Genomic DNA, 25,035 nt, shown 5'->3' with positions numbered 1-25,035 from the left:
TTGAATTGGGCCCGGACTTCAATGGGGAGCCAGTGGAGCTGATAGAGGACTGGGGTTATATAAGAACAATGCCCAGCCCCCGTCAGCAACCTGGCTGCTCTCTTTTGCACCATCTGAAGTATCCGGACCGTCTTCAAGGGCATTAACGAAAGATGACCTGTAAGGGCATGCAGTGGAATTTGGAATGCAAATGCTCATATTCAGAATGCAGGTAAAAGGACAACTGACCAATACAGATGGTTCAGGAGCCACCAATCTTAACTGAAAAACTTAAGATCCCAAAGCACTTTAAACCGGAACATTCACTCTCATAAATAAGATGCAGCAATTAAGCCAGCAGGAGAGGGCTTAGAGTTGCAGGGTTAACTTTTTAACTGGAAACTCTGGGGAACTCATCTGTGGTCTGGACTTGGGGTTATTAATGCTCAGTTACTGCTTCTACATTCTGACTTGCATCTCCCATCAAATCCCCAGCCAGACGCAGGTACAGAGGGTGCCTGCAAGGCGGCTGCAGCAATTACAGGAATCTTACAGCTCACCACCTTCTCCCAACCAAGTCTGGCCATGTATTCTGCTCAGGCTCAGAGATCGTTATCGGAGTAACTGGGGCCGTCTTTGTGGTGGCTCACCAACAGTCAGATTTCCTGCCTCTGGCACCAAGCCATCACGGCCCACCCACTTTGCGTTTTTGCTAAGAACCTAAAAGATTTGGGGCTGAGACCGAATGTGCATAACATACCCTGTACCTGCAAACTTCAAAATAACGGCAAGGATTTATTTACATCTCACAGAAGACAAAGCCAGGCAATTAATTTTGTATCCAAATCACCTCAAAACAATTCATCCATGGATTAAGTTCCACCCCATCCCGCAAGAACAGGTACAATGAATTTGGAACTGCTGTGAACTGCCCAGAGAAAGATAGGAACGAAATAACAACATCGTCACGTTCCTTTTCTGCCTCCTCTTCTCTCTTTTCCTCCTATAGAAAATTGGTCCTTCCTTGAGCAATTAATCTCAAAAGAAAGGCTTTCTGGGCTCCCATAAATTTTTTTTATTTCTAAGCTGAATTACTAAGCAGGGAGCAATTTTATTTTGGAGAGGGAGGAGAGAGGAAATATCAGCATTTGGAAACAGTTCCTTGCCTTGCTGGCTGCAATTTTCCTTGCAAACTCCCCCCGACTGGTGGAATGCCGTGAAGCCAAAAAATCTTTCACTGCTGTCCGTGGACACTCAAAAGGGCTCTGGGAAAAAGTCCAGGGCTCCACAGGCCGAGCTCTTGCATAAACGTTTTGGCACATGGGGAATACCTTTGCAAGGGTCTGTGCCAAAAAGTTCGTGCAAGAGCTCGCATTTCCGAGGAAGACCCCAACAGGCGCCAGGAAAAGATACCTTTACATGTGTCCCACAGGGTTGTGCCCATCTCCTAGGCCGGGGTGCGCAGCTGAAAGCGCCATTTGGGGGTCACCCACCACGCCAGACACCTTCTCCTCTTCGCGCCGCTTCAAGCAGGCCGCCTTGGGGTTCAGGTTGCGTTCTAAGGAAAGGGAGCGACACGAGCTGTTGGGAAGAGAAGCAGCCGAAGACGAGCACCTCGCCAAAGCTGCCTCCCTGCTCCCTTCCCTTCTGCTCCCCAAGATGCAGAAGAGCGAAAAAAGGAGTGGAAAAGGCAAGTGGGAAAGCAAAGCAGAGTCCTTGTGGCAGCCGCAGTCCACCCGGAAGCACCCTCGACCCAGCACCCGGAGCGAAGGCTGAAGAACAGGCAGAGCCACTCATGCGAGCAAGCACCGTGCGGACCCCGCGCGTGGAGACCGCCAGCCGCCCGCCTGCACAAGCGAGCGACCTCCGGGTTGTGTCATACCTCGTACTTGCTGCTCCAAGCCTAGAATGACTTGCACTGCTTGCTGAAGAATGATGAGTTTGGTCTGAGCCTTGTCTGTTTTTAAGTGCATCTGGCACATACGCCCCAGCTCTTTAAAGGCCTCGTTAATGTCCCGCACGCGCACTCTTTCCCTGGCGTTATTGGCCATCCGCCTCTCCCGGTCCCTCAGATCTTTGTCTTCCAGGGAAAGTGCCTCATCTGTACTGCTGAGGTTCACCACAGGGGTTAGTCAGGAGCAGAGTAGCGACTTTGGGGGTAGGGGGGAGGGAGGGGGACGGTGCCAAGGTGTGGTGGAAAAATGTCCACAGCGACTACGAGCCAAGACGGCACAGGCCAAATCAGCGGGGAGAACCCTTCTGTTACCCCCTCAGAGATAAAGCAGCTGTTGATTGCTTCTGTGTATGCCCTGCGCTCTCTCGGGTTGTCAGTAGCTGCATGGCTACTGAAAATGCATACTCTCCTTCATGGAAATTGATTTCCTACATGCATAATAGGCTTCTCCACCTAGTAAAGCATGAACTCGTCAAGGAAAAGTGGTCCCTCTCCTTTGCCGCTTTGGAGGAAGGGCACATGTGAACCTAGAAACCCTTTTTCACTGCTGGCAAGTCGCTGGTTTGTTTCGCCACCAGAAGAATTGACTAGATCTGCCTCGTGGTTGACACGTTGGGGCTCTCTGGAAATCTTGCACGTGATTTTGAGACCCCGTGGCCTCGATGCTTAAGTCCAAACCCTACTCTTTCGAACAAGCCAGTTCTGGACTCAGTGGTGTGCCAAGATTCCACTGTGAATTGGTATTTCAAGATGTCAAAGTCATCTTTGTAATAATAAAAATGATGTGATGATTTCCTAGGGACACTAAAATGCACATGTACCAAAATGAAAAGAGGTCTAGCAAATACATGAAGACTGTAGAAAAACAGTATGTGCATTCACCTTTGTACATGAATGTTTCCATGACTAGAAGCCACCTGCTCTCCTACGGTTTCTCTGCTTAGGGCCTGAAGCACCAGTTAGAGTCTGTGCAAGAGGGCGGATCCACCCACTGCATCTCTCCTTCAAGGTACAAAGGCAAAATGGTCCTTCAAGAATGGCCAAGATTTGCAAAAGAAATGCATGCCTGGGGAACAACACTGGCTAAAGCATCTGTGAATGCTGGCCAAGCCCTGAAATTCTTGACACAGCTGAACCAAGAGTGTCTTCCCCCACCCACCCTCTTCTCTAGTCCTGTCACACCTGGGGACCAACCTTCTGCCCCAGAGCAACCCATTTCCATTGCACAAACTTAGGCGTAACTGCCTTGGATGGATGGATTTGGTGGAAGTCCTGGATCACACCTTTCCTTTAAGCACACCTGCTCAGGAACTTGATGGGAACGTTGCCACCTGGAATATGCAAGGCCAGAGAGGCAGAAATTGCATCTGAGTGCATTTTATTAAGTTCTAATCATCCTAAGCGGAAGAAGGTAGTCTTGGGCCAGGAGGGAACCGGCCTTTCCTACAAGATTGACTCTGTCAAGTTGCTCAAAACAGCCTCTTTGTGCCAGATGGTGCTGAAGTGCCTTTCCTCTGGCTGTTCGCATCCACAAGCAACCAAGCCAGAAAAGGAGACTCAGTTTGGCTTGGCTTCCCTCTTAAGACGGGCCTTAAGCCCACATCCTACAAGAAAACACCAAGAAGTACAACATTGCCCCGGAGCCAATGTTGAAATCTTCCCTAAGTCTCATGAAGTCTTTCCTTTTTGAAGATACACTTTAACAAGCTGTGAAGTCGCAGGTTTTTTTACACAAAAGCTATTGTTGCTAACACAGAGGAATCACAATCGTCTGGGGTTTTGTTTGTGGGAAAATGACCCCCAATCATACCAGGATGACCGGAAGGGAGAAAAGGTACCAGCCGGTGGCCATATCTGGCCAACTCCGGTCTGCAAAGCAGAGCAGTGTCCTGTTTACAACTATTTTCTCATCCCTGCAGAAAAATCTTTGGAGAAAAGCTACCGGAGCTGGTTTAGGGTGCATAAGCGTGAGCCATGCCCCGACCCCCGGCTTCTTCAGTCATGGTTCAGATTGCGATGTGCCTTGCCCTGCTTCCCTGCACTCTGATGTTTTCTGTCTCTCTAAGCGAGCAGCAAGTATCAAGGTAGAGAGTGAGAACCACCGAGAGGTTACGGCTGGGGTCTGTCTGTAGGAAAGTGGGGAGGGGGGGAAGGGAGAGGGGGAAGAGAAATACAGACACGGAAAATAATGAAGTTATACAAGTTATGGCAGGCGAAAGGGGAAGGGGAGGTTAGAGCAGAAGAAGTGCAAAGGGATTCCAGCGTCGCAGCCCAAGAGCAGAGCAGAGAACAGCCCCGTGTCTCACACGGGGTGAAACAAGCCCCTGCCGGTGGCAGGCGAGGGTGAGAGGAACCTGGCCGAGATGCACCTGTTGGACAGATGCCAAGGAAGGAAAATCCAAGGATCACATGCACAGCTGAGCATGAAGACACTCACAGCAGAGGAAAAGTTTGCCCGCCCCCTCTGGTGGGAGCTGTACACCAGCTGCGGAGACCAAGCACAAACACCCCTTCCTTCTCCCTCTCTCTCCCCCACAGACATGCTTCCGAGCTCAGCCTGGCTGGGACTCTCTGGGTCGCAAGCATGCATGGACATGCTATGCCGTGGAAGTTAATCTGGCACTGAGAACTGGGAACAGGACTGGGACAATGGAGAGAGGGGTGATCCTCACACTCAGACCCTCCTGGGGCACTTCAGCACAGGTTAAGCTCACCATCACCAAACCTCTTTTCACGGGCCCAAGGTGCTAGTCCCTATGACTTAAAACCCAATTTTCTGGGGGATTTGTCTCTATTCCAGAGAGGTCCGCCTGGCGCCGTCGTTATTTGTTTTTCGGCACCAGGCCAAGACCTTTTTATTTAAAAGTTATTTTAATTGTTAATTTATGAACTGTATTTATTGGGTTTTTATGTATGTGCCGAGATGTTTCCAGTTTTTAAAGTCTAATTATATAACTGTTTGTTTATTATTTATTTAAAACATTTCTATGCCGCCCCCATCACAACAAAGCCTTGGGGCGGCTCACAACAAAACGTAAAAATATTTATGTTTATTTATTAATGTTGTAAGCCACCCCGAGGCTTTTTGCGAATGGGGCAGCATAGAAATGGTATGTATGTATGTATGTATGTATGTATGTATGTATGTATAAATAAATAATCCTAGGCTATGCTTTAACTCCCCCAGCTGAGGAAGTTAAAGCACTTGTGCATGTTTGAGTCATTTTTAATACCTGTTAGGGTGGAAAGCTGCTATGGATAAATATGCCCTCCCAGCTTAAGTGTCATGTGTGGGGAAGAGAGAGAGAGAGAGAGAGGGAGAGGGAGGGGAGAGCGAGAGAGAGGGGCACATGTCTACCCAGCCATCTTCCCATGGAATGCCTGGCCAGAGAACCTGCACCTGGGCTGTGGAACCACTCAGTCTGGGGGCCAAATTCCATTCCGGAGATTTTCCCGGCAGCTGAATTCCGAGCGTGGGCGGGGCTGACACAAAAGGGGTGGGGCAAAAGAGCAACGCACCTGAGGCTACAGCTCTTCCAGCTACTAGGAGAGGCATCCCAGGCTTTGGAAACGAAGAGTCTGAACCAAAGCAGCCAAGGCTCCCCACGGGGAACTTATCTGGGCTGCGGGGGGCGTGCGGCTTGGCACCCTTCGGGTTCACTATGGGCTTCAGGGAGGCATCCCTCTTGCAGGGAACAGCTGCTCGCCGGTGAGAACCTCCCACCCATGTTTCTTGCAGGAAGGGCCCCGCATGGGGGTGAATCGCAGCTCTGCAGAATGACGTGATCTGCTTTCGGGTTGTGGATTTCTCCCTAGCTGTGCCTACAATGGTTAACCCTTAAGGATATGCTGATAAGAAAAAGATATATGGGAAGGGTTAGAGGAATAAAGGAAGTTTCATGAGGGAAGCTGCATGTGCAGGTTTGTGTAAACCTTATCCTAAGAGCTCCGTGTGGGAGAAAGTCAATCTTTCTCCTCTCCAGAACCTCGGGTCCCCACTGCTTTCCTCTCCAGAACCTCGGGTCCCCGCTGCTTCCCTCTCCAGAATCTTGGATCCCCGCTGTGGCCTCTCTCCAGAACCTCGGGTCCCTGCTGTTTCCCTCTGCAGAACCTCGGGTCCCCGCTGCGGCCCCTCTGCAGAACCTCGGGTCCCCGCTGCGGCCCCTCTGCAGAACCTCGGGTCCCCGCTGCGGCCCCTCTCCAGAACCTCGGGTCCCCGCTGCGGCCCCTCTCCAGAACCTCGGGTCCCCGCTATTGGGCGCTACAGCAATTGGGTACAGGATGAACCGCCGTCCAGCCCTACGCAGGAAGGAGAGGAAGAGGAGCCCCACACAGACACAAGGGCAGCATGCAGAGAGCCAGTGTTGGGTTCCCGTTGCAAATGCGAAATGGGAGAGCGAGGGAGCCAAACGGAAAGAAAACAAAAACGGGAGAGAGAAGCGAAACACAAAACCGAGAAGGCTCCACAAGGAGGAGGGCACGAGGGTCCGAGGGAGCATCGGGGGCGGAGAGTGCTGGGCAGGCGTGCCCCCACAGTGCAGGCCAGGGGGGTTGGGAGGACCAGACAGACAGCCCATGCCGTTGTGAAATGTCACCACGTCGGAAGCTCACTGACCTCTAACTTGTTGTTCCAGATTCAGAATAACCGACACGGCCTGGTGTAGGATTAGGAGTTTGGTCTGAGGCTTTTCGCTGTTAAGGTGCAACTGGCACATACGACCCAGCTCCTTAAACGCCTCGTTGATGTCGCGGACACGCAGGCGCTCGCGGGCGTTATTGGCCACCCGCCTCTCTTTCTCTCGCTCGGCTTTTTGCTCTGGGGGAAGGAGGTCGTCTTCCTCATCCTCATCGTGACTGATAATTTGAGATAAGAATGAAACAAGGGGAGGGGGACATTTTTCTTGTGTGCACACCTCAGCACCGGAACAAGTTCACATTGCAAAAAAACAGGATCGCCAACTCGTGTGCCCGTACACAACAAAACGAAAGCAAAACGAAACAAAGCATCGGCCACTGCGCTCTTTAAAAACCGTATTGCTGAGTTGGAAGAGGTGGGAAGCCTCTCCTTTCTGCTCTGCAGCCTTTGAGGGTCAGTGAGTTAGAAACTGTGTCCCAGAAACCCCCTGGAGAAGGAAGCAGTCAAATGCTGCTTGGGGAGCTGAGCAAGTGCAGAGAGGTTTGCCCGCGGTCCCTCGAGGAGCACGGCTGCAGGGCAATGCCGGCCGTCGCAATCTTATTGACGAAGGATTCCTGTGGTCTGGGAAGAGGTGCGATGAGTCGTCGCAATGGCCAAGCACGTCTACCCAGACAACGCTGCATGGTGCAGGGGGGAGCAGAAAATCAGAATGGATTGTCTGTTCTTACACACACAGCACTAACAAAAGCAAATCTGAAAACACCGTTAACAAAAAACCGAACTGGCGGGGCTCAGAGACAGGGCTGGAACCATCGCTGCCGTTTCCCTAGAAGCCGAGGCCTGTTTGCCCAGATCGGCCCCGATCAAGTTAGTGCGGAAGCTCCTACCGCGACGTTTGCCGGAAGCGCCAAGGAGTTCGAAGCAGCCACACTGCTGCGGTTGATTCTCTAGCCCGGTTTGTGAGCTGAAAAAAGTGTGAGGGTCCCTTGGAGCGGGGAAGGGGCTGTTCCCTCCTCCTCCCTTCCCGGCCACCCTGCCAGCCCCAGAACGGGAACAGAAAAAGGTGGACACCTGTTTATTGGGCACCTTGTTCTGTTGCGAGACGACTTGAGCTCCTTTTTCTCCTCCTCCGAATTGTCGGCCACAGAGGTGTTTTCATCGTCTTCCTTGTCCTCCCGTTTGATCTCGCTGGTGCCGGATGAGACACTCCCCCTGCCCAGCCCTCCGGTCAAGCCTGCGAAGGAAACAGACCTGCAGGTGAGAAACGCAGCTGCACCCGGACGACCCCTGGACCCCCTTTATGCAGCCAAGCCAATCCTTTTAGCCATGAAGCACCATGCAAACATTTCTACTTGCCCACAGTCTCCCCATTCCCGGTTTCCCAGCTGCTTTTGCATTCCCAATACATGCAAGCCCTAATTGTACTTTAAAACCTGTGTGCCCGTCTGCGGAAAGGAAGAGAGACTTTAAAAGGCCAAAGAGCTCACATGCGCGTGTGTTGCAGCCCCCTCATAAAGCAGGAATAAAGCGGAGTCTCCCGCCCTGACACAGAATGCAGGAAGACGCCTTGGGCTGCCCGACGGCAGAAGATATTTGAAATGCTAAAGTGAGCAGCGCAGAAACAATGCACTCCTCAGCCAGCCGCTCTGGCCACAAAATGTTTTAAAATTAAGGTAGGCCTGGTGGCGAGAAGGGAGCTGCGACAACCCAGCATCAGCGCACAGTCCTCCACCGAGGCCAGCCCTATTAAGGAATGGCTCCCACCAGCTGATGCTTATTGGGAGGGGGGTTCTATGGGGAGCCAGGACTGTGACCCCACAGTCTGACCATAGGAGGGGACGACAGAGAAGGGACCTACCTGAGGTATGGAGGGTCTCCATGCGGAGGAGGGCCTTCTCTGTGGTGGCACCCAGACTATGGAACATGCTCCCCAGAGAGGTCTGCCTGGCGCCAACCCTCTACTCTTTTTGGCGCCAGGTAAAGACCTTTTCATTGAATCCTCATTTTAACAACTAATACTATTTTAACAATACTGCTAATTTGTATACAGTTGAGTTTTTATTTTTTTATTATCTGTATTAATTATATTGTGGAATGTTTTTATGTTATTTATAATATTATATTAGATTGTTATGTTTTTTGGAATTTTATTCGTGTAAGCTTTCCTGAGGCTCTTGCAAAGGACGGCATACAAATGTCTTAAATAAATAAACTATTCAGCCTCACCCCGAACACAGAAAGAAAAGCCCTATGCTAGGAGAAAGGGGTGAGAGCACTTCTAGGTGCGACCCCAGGGGTGGCCTCACCCCATACTTCTGCTAGGCTGCAGGGCAAGCGTCTCCACTGTGGGGCAGGCGAAGCGACTCAGCCCCAGTTCCCTGCCTTTTGCACGCAATCTGCTTCCGCCTTCCTCCCCACAAACTCCCAGGGCGCCACTTGGTGCGCAGACCGGCTGACGCATGCAGAGGGACCCCTTGGCTTGTGGGGCAGCAGCTACCCCCCATGGCTTAGGCGCCAAGCTGTGGCACACCCAAAGAGACCTGTGCACACAGATTCTGTGCACAAGCCCTGGAAAGTCTCAGTTGCCCTTTCAGTGAAAGAAAAGAGCGTATTTCTGGACCGCCCATCTGCCAGGGATAGGGGTGGTGCGGTGTTGGTGTCATGTAGCAAAAAGACAGCTGGGGGCAGCGATGGCTCTGAGGAGCCCAACCAAGGAATATCCAGTGACAGTAGGGAAAGGTGTATCTGGGGCTGAGAGCAGCTGAATCCTTCTGCAGCATTCTAGGGAGTGGCAGGGAGGTGTCCCTAGAAAATGGGGCTCAGCGAGGGCGAAGGAGACCATCTCCGGCAAGGTGGGATGCTGGGTTGCTACTCCCAGCGGGGTTCTTCTTGTGTTGAGGCGTTTCAAGTCCGGCCCCCGCCAGAGGAGGTCAGGTGGGTGGCTCCTTAGGACAGGGTCTTTTCTGCTGTGGCACCTCACCCACAGAATGAAATTCCCAGGGAGGCTTGCCTGGCACCAGCTTTCTCCTTCTTCCAGTGCCAGGTGAAGCCCTTCTGGTTTTCTCAGCCATTCTCCCAAGAATGGTCGGCTTCAGCATATGTTAAATTGTAAACTGTATTTAAAATCTTTTGTGATGTCATAGAATTCATTAAAATATGATTACTGAGCTTTATCTTAATGTCAAAGCTATGATGCTATTTATTATGAAGTCTGGGCCCAATTCAAGGTGCTGGTGATTATAAAGCCCTCAGTGGCTTGGGACCTGGATACCTAAAGGAACGCCTTCTTCCATATTTGCCCTCCCACCCTCTAAGATTGGCAGCAGAGGCCCTTCTCCGGGAACCCTCTGTGAATGATATTAGGAGGGTGAGTACCCAGAGGAGGGCTTTCTCTGTGGTGACGCCCCACCTATGGAATGCGCTCCACAGAGAGGTCCGCCTGGTGCCATCATTATTTGTTTTTCGGTGCCAGGCTAAGACATTTTTATTTAAAAGTTATTTTAATTGTTAATTATTGATTGTATTTATTGGGTTTTTATACTTGTGCCGAGAAGTTTCCGGATTTTTTAAGGTTAATTATATGATTGTTTATTTGTTTCGTAAGCCACCCAGAGGCTTTTTGCAAATGGGGCGGCATAGAAATGTTCTAAATAAATAAATAAATAGTTTGGAAAGACTGGACATTTAGTTGGCTTAAAGAATTACAAACTAGAACAATTTGTTTACAAGTTCTAATTAAGAACTGATTGACTTAACTGTAGGTAGAAGAGAATTTCTTGCTTTTCTATAAACTAAATAGATGTTGAAATAATGTGCTATATTACTGTACTATCCCTTGGTATTCTTTTTTTCTACCACTTTTATTTTCTGTATCTTCTTTTTTAATGCAAATAATTAAAAATGTATTGTTCTCATTCTTTAAATTTTGTATTAGAATGTTCAATTTGGATGCCAGGAAGCACTTCCTGACAGTCAGGACCCCGAGGGTGTGGAATGGGCTTCCCCGGGAGGGGGTTGAGGCCCCTTCGGTGCGGGTGTTCAAAGATGGGCTGGACGTCCACATGGTGGGCATGTCGTGAGCAGAGCCGGCTGGTGCCGGAGGTCAGACTAGATGGCCTGGGAGATCCCTTCTGACTCGCTATGTTTCTATACTGTATTTCATGTTTTAAATTGTTTTTAAATGGTTGTGAACTGCCCTGCTCAGTATAAAAATGTAATAAAGGAATGTTGTCATAAAAAATAAACAGTGCGCATATTGCTTTTAGAATGGAGGATGGTTCAAAATTCTAAACAGTGATTGTGGCAGCTTTGTCAGCCTTTCAGAGTGAAGTGGGTCAGGGGACAGAATGGAACCTCTGCGTTCCATGGCAGTCTATCTTGGAATGCAGAAGAACTGGGTGCAGGCAACAGGTATTGTTTGCTGTCTGTGAACTTCTGAAGGGCAATTTGCTGAGAGCCCAGTCCAGTCTGGGAAAGCCGTTCTCACAACTGGCTCCCTCTTTTGCTTGCTCAGCTGCACCAGCAGGGACTTGGTGTTTCAACGGAAAACAAGCACTTCAGCCTTACCACTAAAGGCGTCTGAAGACTGGCCTCGGTTGAGGTCCGGGAGTGAGCTAGTCTGGGCTGGAAGTGTGACATGGTTGTGGAGTAGGCTGGTGTTGCTGGCGAGGCCATCCTCAGCATGACCTCCCCCAACCTGCAACAGGAAAACAGAAGGAGGTGAGCCACACAGTTCGCTCTCATTTCATCAGCCTCATCGAAAGCTAAGTTTCTAGCCCTCATGACCCCAGGGATGGGTTTGGGAGCCTGAAACCTCAGGAGAGGGAATAGGTAGGATTCCTATGATGGATGGAAAGAGGCTTCTGAGCGCTGGGTCCTGTTTTCCCCCAGTTGACTTGGCTGATAGCACATGATGCAGCTCTCCCTGCTGGGACTCTGCAAACGTCCGCAGGACAACACCTTCTGTGATGCAGACAATGTGGAGACACTCCAAAGAGCAGAGCCGGGCAGCAGTCAAGAGGCCAGGCTTCCAACTGTGCCTCTTCCCCAAACTGGGGGCAGTGGGGGAAGGTGGACCGGGAGACCTTCTTGCCCTCTTCCAGAACCCAAAGAAGCCGTCCCGCAAGGTTCACCAGTGGGACATCTGGGGCAGACCAAAGGAAGAACTTCTTCACACAGAGCTGCGTTAAACTGTGGAATTTACCTCCACTGGTGAGGGCCAACGATTGGGCTGGGTTTAAAAGGGGACTGGACAAGTTCATGGAGAAGGTTACTAGTCCTCATGGTCACTCATCCTCATGACTGTATGCTACCACCAGGATCTGGGGCAGGATGTCTCTGTACACCAGTTGCCGGGGGACATGAAAAGGAAGGCGAGGTTGCACTGCAGGAGGTAATCATTTCTGGGATGGGCTGGGCAGGAGGATCCAAGGGGCGCAGAAGCTTTTGTAGCCCCATCAAGGCCTGCAGTTCCCTGGCCAACCGTGGGAGCAGACATGGTTTGGAAGAGCTGGGAGGGGACCCAGGCGAGGAGTGAGAGCCGATGCCTCGTCCTAGACAAGCTGGAGGGCTTGTCCAGTCCCAGCTGGCTGGCTCTGCACCGGTGAGAGCCTCCCTGACCCACAAAGTTACTGAATGGGAAGGATTTGGGAGAAGCCCCAGTCTGGGCTCAGCACTCTTGACATGAGCAGAGGCTTCTCACTCAGCCCGCTAGAGAGCTATTAGAATTCTCTAGCGGGATAGGGCACTACAGGTCGGCACTGCCGGGACTGTCTTGGAGCCTGGCAGGAAAGCTACTGCGCGGTTCTTCGCGCACCTCGGCCCTCGAGTGCAAACTTCTAAGGAATCGCTTGTCCCGTGTGTGCTGGACCCTCTTACCAGGCTGGAGTGTCGGCTGGTGATCGGCAAGACCGCGGCAGCGGGGAAGGGCTGGCTGAGGCCGCTGGCAGAAGTGCTGTGCGCGGACGCCGAGGTCAGCAAGTCATGGATCTCTCTGTGGTTGCTCTGGCCCACCGCATGGCTCCTCAGCACATGGATGGCTTCATCCAGGTGGTCCTCCATTTTGTTTTGCTGCGGGGAAGAGGAGACATGGTCACTGCAGGTGTGGCTGAGACACAAAGGGCCGGCAGGGAGAAACGCAGAAGAGGGAAGTCAGAAGGGGCCATGAAGGCCAGCGGGCCCAGCAGCCTCTGCAGTTGCAGGACACCAGTTCACACCCTCCCACTCAGAGGGCTGTCCAGTTTCTCCTTGGATGTCTCCAGTGTGGGAGAGCCCAGCACCTCTCCGGGCATCCGGTTCCACTGCTGTCTTGCCCTGGCAGTGAGGACGCTTTTCCTGACGTCCAGCCTGAATCTGGGTTGTCGCAACTTGAGCTGATTATTCCGCGTCCTGCACTCTGGCATCAGCAAGGAGAGATCTTGGCCTTCCTCCTTGCGGCAGCCTGTGAGGGACTTATAGAGGGATATCATGTCCCCCTCAGCCTTCTCTTCTCAGGGCCGAGTTCTCTCAGTCTCTTTCCATGGGCAATGCTTCCCCTCCCGGCTCTTCCAAACCATGTCTGCCCCGTTTTCTCAGTCTCTCCTCATTAGGCAGCGCTTCCAAACCCTGGATCATCTTTGTTGCCCTCCACTGGGCCCTTTCTAATTTCTCTGCACCTTTCTTAAATCTGGGTGCACAGACATAGATGAAGTAGTATTCTAGATGTGTACAGGGGAAACTAGTGAAGAATGCAGGGAAAGGGTATGAAGGTGGAATTCAGGTTTCCTTTTCTTGCTTCTGTTGGTAAAACATACCCATCCTCTTTTAGAAACAGGGACCAAAGCTAAGAATGGACACCTGCTTTTGCCCAAGATGCAAAAATTCTGTAGGAGACCAGAAACAGTGAAGCTTCTGCTAAGAGGTACCAATATTGTAAGCTGTCCTGAGATGCCATGCAGAAGGGACGGCATATAAAAGTTTTAAACAAACAAACAAACAAACAGTTTTTTTTTATTTTAAGGCTTTTATATACCATCCCTCTACTGGCATCTCTGAAAGGTGTACAACAAAGCAACAGATAAAATAAGGCACAACATCCAGTAATTATGGAATGTGCTCCCTGGAGAGGTGCGCCTGGCGCAGAGTTCGGGACGTTGTAAGCCGTCCCGAGATGCGAGACATGTGGTGACAGCACATAAAAGTTTTAAATAAATAAAATAAATATATTCTTTTTGGTGTCAGGTTAAAACCGTTTTATGTAATTGCTATTTTAAAAACTAATATCTTATCGCTGAAGTGTCGCTCTTTTTGTTTTCGGTTTTTTGTCCTTATGTAATCTTTTATCGAATTTGTTATTCATAAAGATCATTTTACTATTTTTAATTGTATGTATTGTGAGCCATCCCGAGATGCCAAGACATGTGGTGACAGTATACAAAAGTTTAAAACAAACAAACAAATAAATAATTCACTAATATAAAACCACATTAAAACCAATTAAACGTTAAAATAATGGGAAAATAAAAAGGGTTGGAACCAGGCAATGTATTTAGCTCATTAGCCACTTCCAGACAGATGCGATGTCTGAGAAAATTCAGAGATGCTTACCAAGGTATGAAGGGTCCCTTCGTAGCTAGGTGACAAAGCACCCTGTCCACCTGTGCGGGGCCACTGTGAAGAACCTGGGACGGAAGAGAAAGACGGAGAAGAGCTTTAGCTGTGGATCAGACACCTTCTGGAGCACAGAGAAACATCCACGGATATACATTCCCAGTGCAACGTGGCTCAGGGCAGATCTTCAGCTGTGCTGTTTGTGAATTTCAAAGCCGTGCCCTGCACTGGCCGCCAACACCACGTGACTCAGACTCACACCTATCCTGACACCCTCGACTGAGCTGGGATGCTTGTGGGCCGCGGCAAAGGCTGCGAGGGGTGCTGTGGCTTTCTGGCATTGCACCTTCCATCTTAGCATGCAGCGAACGAGAAAGAACGCAAGGACAACAGCTCACTTCTGCTTCTAAAGCTGGAACTTGCACACGCCCCACTGACACGAAGGCATGGGTAACTGACCCCCCCTATGAATTTGTCTAATGTGGGGCAGCCAGTCCCCTGGCTAAAACTGCAGTCTCTCCGAAAGGACTGCTCCTGGGCCAGGCAGACGGGAGCCAAAACGAACCTTGGCCACCGCCTCAGGCATCGTTTCCAAGCACTAGCGAATGAGGGCAATCGCTTGGAGGTGAAAGAGAACCATTTCTTTGATGGGTCAATTGTCACCAAGGGAACGGGAATGTCTGATGTTGCGGCAAAAGTGCCGTATCTGCTCCCTGGGCAAGTGACCGGCTCGTGCAATTCTTCCATGTGGCACTAGATGGAGCCAGGGAATCACAAACGTCAGACGCCTCGTTTCCTCCCCACAACTGTTTCCCCCCAAGGTCTCAAATGCTCATCCCAAACTTATGAAAGGTTTAAGACCCCAAAACCACCAAAGAAGAGAAGGAAAAGTTCAGTAGCCCTCGTGGTATTTTCTGTCTCAATCACCGAAATGTTGTGAAGATGTGAAAAAAATAAAAATTAAAAACAAAACAAAACTCAGAACAGTTTTTAAGAGTTTTCATGCTCAAGCCATGTAAATAAATTCCAGTAGAAGAGGCACTAAGAATTTCTGCATCCAGGGTTTTGCGACCAACCTGGTATGGGGCCCGTAGGCAGTTCTATCATCAGCTGCGGGCTGCCCAGATTCACAATGGGATAAGGGCTGAATCTTCGGATGTTATACATACTTGGAGTGTCAAAGTGGCTACTGGGAGTTAGCACTGGAAACATTTAACAGTTAAGAAAGTGCCATTTTAGTACATTCTAAGCAGATACAGGCTTTCGAATCCCTCTGATAAATACTAAGCCAGTGTTGCCTAGTGGTTAGAGCATGGATCTGGGACTCTGGCGATCTGGGTTCTAATCCCCACTGAGACATGGAGCCAACTGGGGGACTTTGGGCCAGTCCCAGACTCTCAGCCCAACCTACCTCACTGAGTTATCTATCTATCTATCTATCTATCTATCTATCTATCTATCTATCTATCAAAACTTTTATATGCCGTCCCTTACGCATGGCATCTCAGGACGGCTTACAATCACTAAAGCAAACCACAATATTGTTGTTGTTATGGGGATAAGGCTGAGAGGAGGAGGATGACGCATCATGTGCCTGTGTTCCCGTTCACAAGACCTCCACAGGGATATTTTTTCAACATCGCATAACCCAGAAAAGTCGAACAGTCTTGTGAAATACACAAGATGTCACTTTCGGTGGTGGGTCTCTGCAAAAAACAGTAGGGACTCAAAACTGCCCTCTGTTATTTTTAACAGGATATCTGCCTTTAAATATATATAATATTTATAGTGTGTGTGTGGCTGCTTTAATTCTTTAGGAATTAGCTGTTTTGTGATGCAGCGTGAACCTTTTCTGCAGGAAGACCCAACCTGTGTTTGGCTGGTCCTGGTCCTGGAAATGGTGCTGGGGGGGTCTTCCCCCCTCAAAGGGTGACCCAAGCTGCTCTTAGGAGGATCTGCGACTGCCTCTCCTCCCTGCCCTGGAAGAATTATTGACTTACTTGTGATTCCCTGAGGGGATCCCACCGGGGTGGATGGGTTTGAAGAGAAATTATTGCTAGAGTGATCTGGGGAATAGATCTGAAAGAGAAAAAAGGGTGAGCTTTGAGTGAGCAGGGGGCGAAAGACAATTTATTTCATTTTTATGCTTTCCAATAGTTGAGGCTCTCTGGGCAGTTAACAGAAGTTAAACAAAGTTTAAAAGGAACACACAGAAATTAATCTAAAAACTATAATAGCAACTGCTATTCTTCAGCATGGAGGTGTAGTGGTGGGACAGCATAAAGCGGAATGATGTTAAAAGTTCAGGGCTTTTTTTTGTCATAGAACGCACCGGAACAGCGTTCCGGCACCTTTTTTTCCAATGGATTTCACGAAGTGATTTTGAATCGCCTGCCGGCGTAGCAGGTCAGCAGCAAACATCATTAACATAGTGCCTGCGGGCTGCTTTTGTGTCCGCGCCGCCTGGCTTGGGACGCTGCTCGGCTTGGGTTTGGTGTGTGTGGTCACACACTGAGTGCTTACTGCCGGTGGCAACGTGAGTTCTGGCACCTTTTTTTTTTTTTTAACAAAAAAAGCACTGTAAAAGGTTAGAGGTAAAGGTTTCCCCTTGACATTAAGCCCTGTCATGCCTGACTCCAGGGGGCGGTGCTCATCTCCGTTTCCTGCCCGAGGGAGCCAGCGCTTGTCCGCAGACGGTCTCCGTGGTCGTGTGGCCGCATGACTGAACACCGAGGTGCACGGAACGCTGTTACCTGCCCACCGAAGTGGCACCTTTTTATCTCCTCACATTTGCAGGCTTTTGAACTGCAAGGTGGGCAGGAGCTGGGATGGAGCAACAGGGACTCGCCCCGTTGTGCAGATTCGAACCGGCGACCTTTCGATCAACCAGCCCAGCAGCACAGCGGTTTAAACCACTGCGCCACCTGCAGGCCCATTAAAAGGTTAAGGATGTTTAAAAGTTTGACTGTTCACAAGCTGGGAAACTTAAATTATCTTCACCTGGCACCAAAACAATACAAAGTCAATGCCAGGTGTAGCTCTTTCGGTAGCTCATTCCGAAACTGGTGTGCTGTAACCAAAAAGACCCTGCTCTCGTTAGACACCCCCCTCACATTGGAAATATTGCACATAACAATTCCTTCCCAAAAGAAGATCCCATTTGGGGGAATGAGCAACCAATAAACACTTCTAGAAAATTTACCAGAATGGCTTCTTATTAATGTTAGATATCTATTGAGGAGGACCATGGTGTGGAAGAAACAAAAGTGGCTCAGGCTGATGAAAGCAGAATTTTAAGCCCCTGTCATGAGACAGGTGGAGACAGGTAGCACCCAGGCATACTCTTCTACTCACCTGGGTGCTTTCCAGGTGGGAGTTATAATCCTACACATGCATTTGGGGGAGCCAAAGTATCAAGAGCACCCAAACCAAACACCCAGGAACAAAAATAGCAGCCAAGGACAGAAATGCCTTGTTTCTTGTGGTCGTCCCCAGCTCCACTCCCCTCCCCCCGCCCCCCAGGGAGACTCCCTGGCAAAGAGCATGGCAAAGAAGCAATGGGCAGTCCGGAGAGTCACTTTTTATGTGGGTTTTGCACCCTGTGAGTTTTTGTCTGTGTCATTTAAAGATGGGGATGGCATGCGGAATTTTAGCTACACTTCCCTCCCAAGCAGGCAGCTCAGATCTGCAGATCTACAGGGCAAATCTTCCCCAGAGAGCTACTCTCCATTTCTCTGCCGCTGATTTTCTGACCCCTGATCTATTGGTGGATCCCAAATTTAATCTTGTCAACTATCCAGAGAACCATTAGGCTAACAGGAACAGTATTTATTTACTAAAAACTTTTATATGCCATCCCTTAGGCATAGCATCTCAGGATGGCTTACAATCATTAGAATCAAAATACGATAAAACAATCCAGTATAATAAATAACATATAACTAGTAAAATAAATTAAACCAAAAGTGACTGTTAAAACATTAAGATACTATTTTTAAAATAACGATTGAATAAAAAGGTTTTGACCTGGCGCCAAAAAGAATATAAGCTCGGCACCAGGCGAACCTCTCCGGAGAGCACATTCCACAATCTGGGCGCCACCACAGAGAAGGCCCTGCTCTGGGTAGATGTCCTTTTTACCTCCTTCAGGGAGGGTTCCCGGAGCAGGGCCTCCCTTGCTGATCTTAAGGGGCATGAGGGCAGATAAGGAAGGAGATGTTCCTTCAGGTATTCCTGTCTCAAGCTGTTCAGGGCATTATAGGTCAAAACCAGCACCATGAATTGGGCCTGGACTTCAACTGGGAGCCACTGGAGCTGGTAGAGGACTGGTGTTATACGGGAATAATGACTGGTCCCCGTCAGCATCCCGGCCACTCTATTCTGTACCAGCTGAAGGGTCCAGACTGTTTTCAAGGACAGCCCCACGGAGAGTGGGTTATAGTCATCCAACCTGGAGGTTACCAGAGCATGTGTCACTGTTGCTAGACAGTGCTCATCCAGGTAAGGACGCAGTAAAAAATGTTTAAAGAAAGAAAGAAATAATGCAGTTATTCTAGCCCATTCTAAAAAGCTAAAACACCTCTCCTAAGATTAAGGAGGGTACTAAACACTTGGTGCCAAAACATACAGGGAGTTTTAACCTTTCCAGCACATCCCCGTCGCAAAGGAAATACAAAAGAACTACTGATCACACATTTGGTTTTCAGAAGCTTTTATGTCAACGCTTACTGAAGCTAATGCTTTTCCAAGTGCATCTCCTGAACTGCCGGCTGTAGTCCCTCGGTTACCTGGAGCAAGAGAGCAGGGGAAAAAATGAGTAGGAAAAAGGCACACACAAAGGAAGGATTAAGGATAGCAATGTGGCTTCAGAAGGTCAATTCCATGCGCAGAAGGACATGGCTATGAACTCACTCGCCCCAAGAGACAGAAGCACTGTCCCACAGTAGCAGCTATCAGACTTCAGGGGCAGAACTTCAAAAAATCAAGGTTCAGAACTTTGAAAATCAGAAAGATGCTAGTTGCGAACACCACCCTTGGTTGCATAGCCAGAAGTGTGGCTTCTAGATCGAGAGAGGTGTTACTGCCACTCTACACGACTCTGGTGTGCCCGCAACTGGAGTATTGTGCTCAGTTTTGGGTCCCTCGTTACAGGAAGGATTTAGCCAGGTTGGAGTCAGTGCAGCGAAGGGCCACAAGGTTGGTGGCTGGTTTGCAGGGGAAGCTGTACGAGGCGAGACTGAGGGAACTGGGTCTCTTCAGCCTGGAGGAGACTCAGGGGGGATCTGTTGGCAACATACAGGTATGTGAGGGGATGTCACACGGAGGTGGGTAGAGACCTGTTCTCCCCTGCAGAGGAAGGCAGGATGCGCTCCAATGGAGCCAAGCTCAGGGAACCAAGGTCCCATTTGGATGCCAGGAAGCACTTCCTGACGGTCGGGACCCCAAGGGTGTGGAATGGGCTTCCCCGGGAGGTCGTTGAGGCCCCATCGGTGTGGGTGTTAAAGGATAGGCTGGACGTGCACATGGTGGGCATGTTGTGAGTGGAGCCAGCTGGAGCCGGGGGTCAGACTAGGTGGCCCAGGAGACCCCCTTCTGACTCGCTCTGTTTCTATGTTTCTAGTCCTCATGGGTGTAGGAGACATGTGGGCTTAGTATCTCAGAAACCCAGAGCAATGTTACGAGACTTGTGGTGGGACTCCCACGCCTCAGATATTTCACTTCTCCGCAGTGACGCACACTATGGGGAACCCCTTCATGCCACACTTGCTTCTTTTTATGCTTGATCCAGTCCTCCTACCCAAAGGAAATCTTGCCTGCTTGCTGATGACTCTGCAGCCTTCCAGCACCAAGTGCCTTGCACCAGGAAACTCCTTCTCCCAAAAAAACTCCCCCATGCACCTGTTCCGCTAAAACCTGCGGAAAGTCCAGGTCACGGCGGGGCTTTGCAGGGAGATGTGTCAGGGATCCTTCTTGCAAACTTCCCTGAGTGCCCAGAGCAGGAAAAGGACTTGCAGGAGGGGTTAGTGAGGGGCACAGAGATTAGCAGGCTTGCGGTTTGCTCTGGGTGCCTCAAAACACCCCCCCCCCGGCATTCCCCGGTTGGGCCCTGAGCAGAAGGGCCCTCGGCAGCCCACCTTATCTCCTCTTTCTGGACGCCACAGAGACTTCCACGCCTGTCCTCAAAGGGTGCCTGGAGGGGTACAGATGTCCCCCGGCATCCCTAGAACCGAGCCTCATCTGGTGGGGAAGTGCCGTATTAGCCTCTCTGCCTGCACGCAGGTCACCCGTGGGGGAAACGTGAGGTGGTCCCTGCACCCTCCCAAATCCGCGGGGTGGTGAGCTGAGGATGATGGGTAAACAGAAACCCGCTTCCAAGCATATGCATTGCTGCCGGGGCTGGAGGCGAGGGGGAGGCTCATGCTGGACTGTCCTGGGAGGGGGGTGCAGGAATTAACAGCAACTCTCCCAGACAGCAGCTTAGAGCTCAACAGATCTATTTCCGCCGCTCTCAAGTCCCCTTGTCCCCCACCGGGGGATTAACCTACATGTGCTGGGAAGGGCTGAGAGAGCGAGAGAGCTGCGTGTGGGGAGCAGAAGGAAAAGGCTGGGAATTCCCCCGAATGGGACCAAAGGCAAAATGGGCAGAGAAATCGGGAGTTTGTCGCACCTTGTGATTCTCCCACACGGTTGGTCCCCACTTCCGCTGCCACCCAAACGCCACAAACCAAGGAAGGGCACAGTCCCTTAGATCTTCTGAGCCACGTGCGCTACAACCGCGGGCTGCTGATAGCCAGCAGCCATTGCTAGCCAGCGCCTTCCATGGATGGAAGGGTGCAAAAGCCCATTGGGTTCCCCCAAAGGGCCCCCCACTCTCTCCTCCTGGCTGTGTCCCCTTCCCCCTGATCCCTGACTTTTCTGCAACTTTTCCCCAACTTAAGACATTTTTTGAGACGTAGCAAGGTAAAATGTGCAGATATTTTTGCCTTTGGCCTTCCCGACTTTGGCTTCTGCCCTTCTGCCCCTCCCAGCTTCCAAGCACTTTCCCGACAAGGAATCCACCCCTCTGGACTGAACGATATTCCACACTGCTGGTCTGCACTGCACGCATTCCGGAAAATCCAGTGATACTGTCCGTCCGTTTCAAAGTTCCTTGAAAAGAACAAGAAGTTTCCAGCCTGATGGTTGAAAAGTATATGGGAAACTTCTGCTCAAAAGCAGAAATATAGCAAGACAAGTTTCCTGGTGGCTGGACCATGAGGACCAGAATGATGCAAGAACAGCTCCCATGCTATGGAAAATTAAGCCAAAGCAATTTTTACAGGTCACAACATCCAGGTTCTCCAAGAACCCGTACTGGATCCAATGCTTTCCTCTGCTCTGTGCAAAACTACCATGCAGGTACATCCTTGGGTAGCAGTGAGAATTGTTTTCTGTTGAAAAGACACCCCGTATATACAAGCATTTCAAAATCCTGCCAGAGCCAGGCTGCTTCATGGAATAGGCATCCCCAAACAAAGTTAGCTGCCACACTGCCAAAAGCCTCTTCAGAACAACTACTTCTCTTCAGAACAACTACTTCCACTAGCAAATACATTTTTGATTCGATCTACAGTGCAAATAAATGGATTTATTAACAGAGGCACCCATGGAGGGAGCCAGAGGGACTCTAGGCTGTCTTTTAAAACATGCTTTGGGTTCCTCTTAAAAATTCAGCAAAGGTGCCATCCTTGCAGAAAGCATAATATTTGTAAACAAAATATTGTGGTAAATCTACACTAAAGATTTAATATTTAGTGATACATTGCTAGCCCCGGGAATTGAGGTTCATAACTTACCCATCACACTGTCTGTCCCACTGATTGGGGGGGTGTGGCTGGACACACCGTACTGAGAGGAGGCCGAGGAAAACCCAGAGACTGATGGGGGACCGCCGTTGACTTCACCTGAATGCATCTGAAAATTCTAGAAAGGGCAGCAGAAGGGCGGGGGTGGGGGGGTAGCACAATATGGAAATTGTATATATATACGTTGTTCTCACAGAGATAAAGCTCAAATGCACAGGAACTGGACTTGTTTGCCCCCTTCTTCCCCACAAACTCGTTTGTGCCTAAAGAGATACTGTGGTCTGGAAATGTTGAGACTATGAGAAGAAAAGATAAAATAAAATAATAAAATAAAATGGGAACTCCTCTCCCTGGCTTTTGAAAGCAAGAGCAGCTGTTAAAAATATGAATATACAATCCTCTTCTAAGTGCTCTTTACAGATGCAAAGGTCTTTGTTACTTTAGGAACTTTAGAAGTATTACATAGGATTTGATCGGCTTGTAACAAGCCAGATATCAGGAGAGGTTTTCTCACTGTCAGGGCAATACAACAGTGGAACCAGTTGCTTTTATTTCCCAGCATGCCCCTGTCCCCAACCAGATGAAAATCAGTGCTTTTCCATGCAAAGAGGTTTGCAATTTAGTCCTCCTTCCTTCTGGATAGACATAGGAGCCTGCCCCTTACTTCTGAATAAGGCTAGCACTGGCAAGGAGCATTTCCTCACTGTCAGAGCAATGGGGCAGTGGGACCAGCTGCCCGGAGAGGTGGGGGCTCTCCCACACTGGAGCCATTCAAAAGAAACTAGGCAACCAGCCATCCGAGTGGGATGGTGTGAACTGGTGTCCTGCAACAGCAGGGGGTTGGACTTGATGGCCTTCATGGCCCCTTCCAGCTCTACTGTTCTAGGATTCTCTAATATTAGCATTAAAATACTAACAAAATTAAACTGGGAAAATGCACTGCACCACTGCTATTTACCAGCATCTTCCCTTGGCTGGATTCTGTCCCCTGCTGCCATGAAGCAGTTTTCCTTACCATCCGTTCATGCTGGTGAAGACCACTGAAGTTGCTGGACTGCGGGAGCGGCGAGGATGCCCCCAAAATGGCTCCATAATTGGACTGGCTCATGGCACTGGAGGGACTCCACAAATCGGCCGAGTTGTGAAGTCCATCTGCCCGGCAGAGAGAAGAGAACATGAGAACTTCCTGCCACTGACGCTTTTTCTTCTCCCCTTGCTCCTGGGCCCCCCCATTTCCACACCCCCTTGCTCCTGGGGCCCCTCCACTTCCACACCCCCTTGCTCCTGGGGCCCCTCCACTTCCACACCCCCTTGCTCCTGGGGCCCCTCCACTTCCACACCCCCTTGCTCCTGGGGCCCCTCCACTTCCACACCTCCTTGCTCCTGGGGCCCCCCCACTTCCACATCCCTGGGGCAACTCGGCGTTCCGAAAAGCCAAGAGCACCAGGAGACCTTCACAGCCCTGGGGAGGCCTTTAAAGCAGTCCTGAGTACCAGTAATTCCTGCTGCTTTGGACCACGGAAGGCACACACAGTAGTCAGCATTCCAGACTAGGAACGCACAGAGTAGTAGGAGCAGTTATTATACGGCATTTAATGCCAGACTGTTTTTCCTCTTGCACAGAACCCAAGGTGGCTCAACAGAGCACAACAACCCTGTGAGGTAGGTTAGGCCAAGAGCAAATGACTGGCCTGAAGTCACTCAGTAAGCTTCATTTATTTTTTATTTATTTATTTGGAATATTTTTATCCTGTCCTACACAATCCAACTGTCTCAGGACAGCTTACAATATAAGTAAGCGATAAATACATAAACAATAAAAAATCCAATAACAAGATGTGACTGAGAATATAATAAAACCAGATTAAAATTATTTGAACCTTAAAATGTTGGGTGAATATAAAGGTTTTTACCTGGCACCAAAAGGAATAAAGCGTTGGTGCCAGGTGAACCTCTCTGGGGGGCGCATTTCACAGTTGGGGTGCCTCCACAGAGAAGGCCCTCCTCCGGGTGTTCACTTTCCTAGCCTCCTTCAAGGAGTGTTCCCAGAGCAGGAACAATGACTGACTATTCATGACTGAGCGGAGGACTAGAACCTTGGGCTGGCCAGCCTCTCAACCACAGACTGTACTTCCACAGATTAGCAAGCCATGGTTTATGTTAATCATGGTTTGTTGCTACAGCCCAGAATTGCCTTGCAGATAATCCATCTTATATTCCCAATGTCTAGTTTGTTACTCTCTGGCCTCTTTTGCAAAACTTCAGAGTCTCTTCATAGCTTTATGTTTCCTTCTTAGGAGACATGGCAGTGCAAATATGCCAGGAAGAAACAACAGGTGCAGCTATCCAAACACATCATGGCTTAAATAAGCCAGACATTGTAAACTGACAACAAACTACAGACAGTTTGCAGTGTGCAGCTGGTGAGCAAACCATGGTTTATCTGAGAGGACTGATTTGAGAGGAACACCACAGGAAGTTGGTTTTAGCAAACCAGTCCATGGTTTAGCACCAAGCCAAGCTTTTTTTTTTCTTCTTTTTTTTTTGCCTCACCTCAGGTATGGTGACCTGATTTCCTTAGAAGAAGAGAAGGGAAGAAAAGGAACACATACATTGCACTGAAGAGCTAATTCACCTTCTCCTAGGTACCTTACCTGGCATGTAGAAGGCTCCAGGGTAAACAGTGCTGGGAGCTTTGGAAGATGCATAGCCGACCAGTTCCCTGCTGTACTCATCACCTGAACTGGGAGGATACACCTGTGGGGCAAATAAGGTGGAGCGTCACCTCAGGAAGGCCAGACTCCCTTCTGCAATTCCCAAGGCATACGCTTTATTTATATAATCACAGCATTTTTATCCCCTCTTCCTGCCCCAAGGTTGAAAAACCCAAAATACTCATTAAGCAAAAAGACAGCGAGTTCCTTGAACTAGATATAAAAGTGGAGGGATTTCCTACGTTTGGAAAGAAAGTGCAAACTTAAGCAGGCATTGTTGCTGTTCCGAGAAAGAACATTTTTAAAGCCCCACCTTGCAAG

The 25,035-nt window shown here is 49.7% G+C and overlaps 1 protein-coding gene across 22 annotated transcripts in view; it reads right to left on the bottom strand.

Annotated features, from left to right (window-relative positions):
- Window positions 1-25,035, bottom strand: part of TCF3 (transcription factor 3) — an 83,904-nt gene that overhangs the window by 4,008 nt on the left and 54,861 nt on the right. For 7 of the 22 annotated variants that reach the window (XM_044453502.1, XM_044453501.1, XM_044453504.1 and 4 more), the window contains 12 exons: window positions 24,655-24,757; window positions 23,016-23,152; window positions 21,992-22,118; window positions 18,885-18,943; window positions 16,157-16,235; window positions 15,233-15,358; window positions 14,154-14,227; window positions 12,447-12,638; window positions 11,136-11,265; window positions 7,641-7,803; window positions 6,549-6,787; window positions 1,393-1,537 (listed from right to left, as the gene is read on the bottom strand). In XM_044453502.1, the coding sequence (XP_044309437.1) occupies window positions 1,395-1,537; window positions 6,549-6,787; window positions 7,641-7,803; window positions 11,136-11,265; window positions 12,447-12,638; window positions 14,154-14,227; window positions 15,233-15,358; window positions 16,157-16,235; window positions 18,885-18,943; window positions 21,992-22,118; window positions 23,016-23,152; window positions 24,655-24,757 (1,572 nt within the window). In that variant the 3' untranslated portion in view covers window positions 1,393-1,394. Of the gene's footprint in view, window positions 1-1,392; window positions 1,538-1,861; window positions 2,089-6,548; window positions 6,788-7,640; window positions 7,804-11,135; window positions 11,266-12,446; window positions 12,639-14,153; window positions 14,228-15,232; window positions 15,359-16,156; window positions 16,236-18,884; window positions 18,944-21,991; window positions 22,119-23,015; window positions 23,153-24,654; window positions 24,758-25,035 lie in introns of all 22 variants that reach the window. The other 15 variants (XM_044453513.1, XM_044453523.1, XM_044453514.1 and 12 more) reach the window with 11 other exon arrangements.

This window comes from Varanus komodoensis, unplaced genomic scaffold (genome assembly GCF_004798865.1).
Source record: "Varanus komodoensis strain SLA01 unplaced genomic scaffold, ASM479886v1 scaffold79, whole genome shotgun sequence".
NCBI classification, from domain to species: domain Eukaryota; kingdom Metazoa; phylum Chordata; class Lepidosauria; order Squamata; family Varanidae; genus Varanus; species Varanus komodoensis.
The sequence above is the reverse complement of the archived record's forward strand: the minus strand, read 5'-3'. Positions and strand labels throughout refer to the sequence as shown.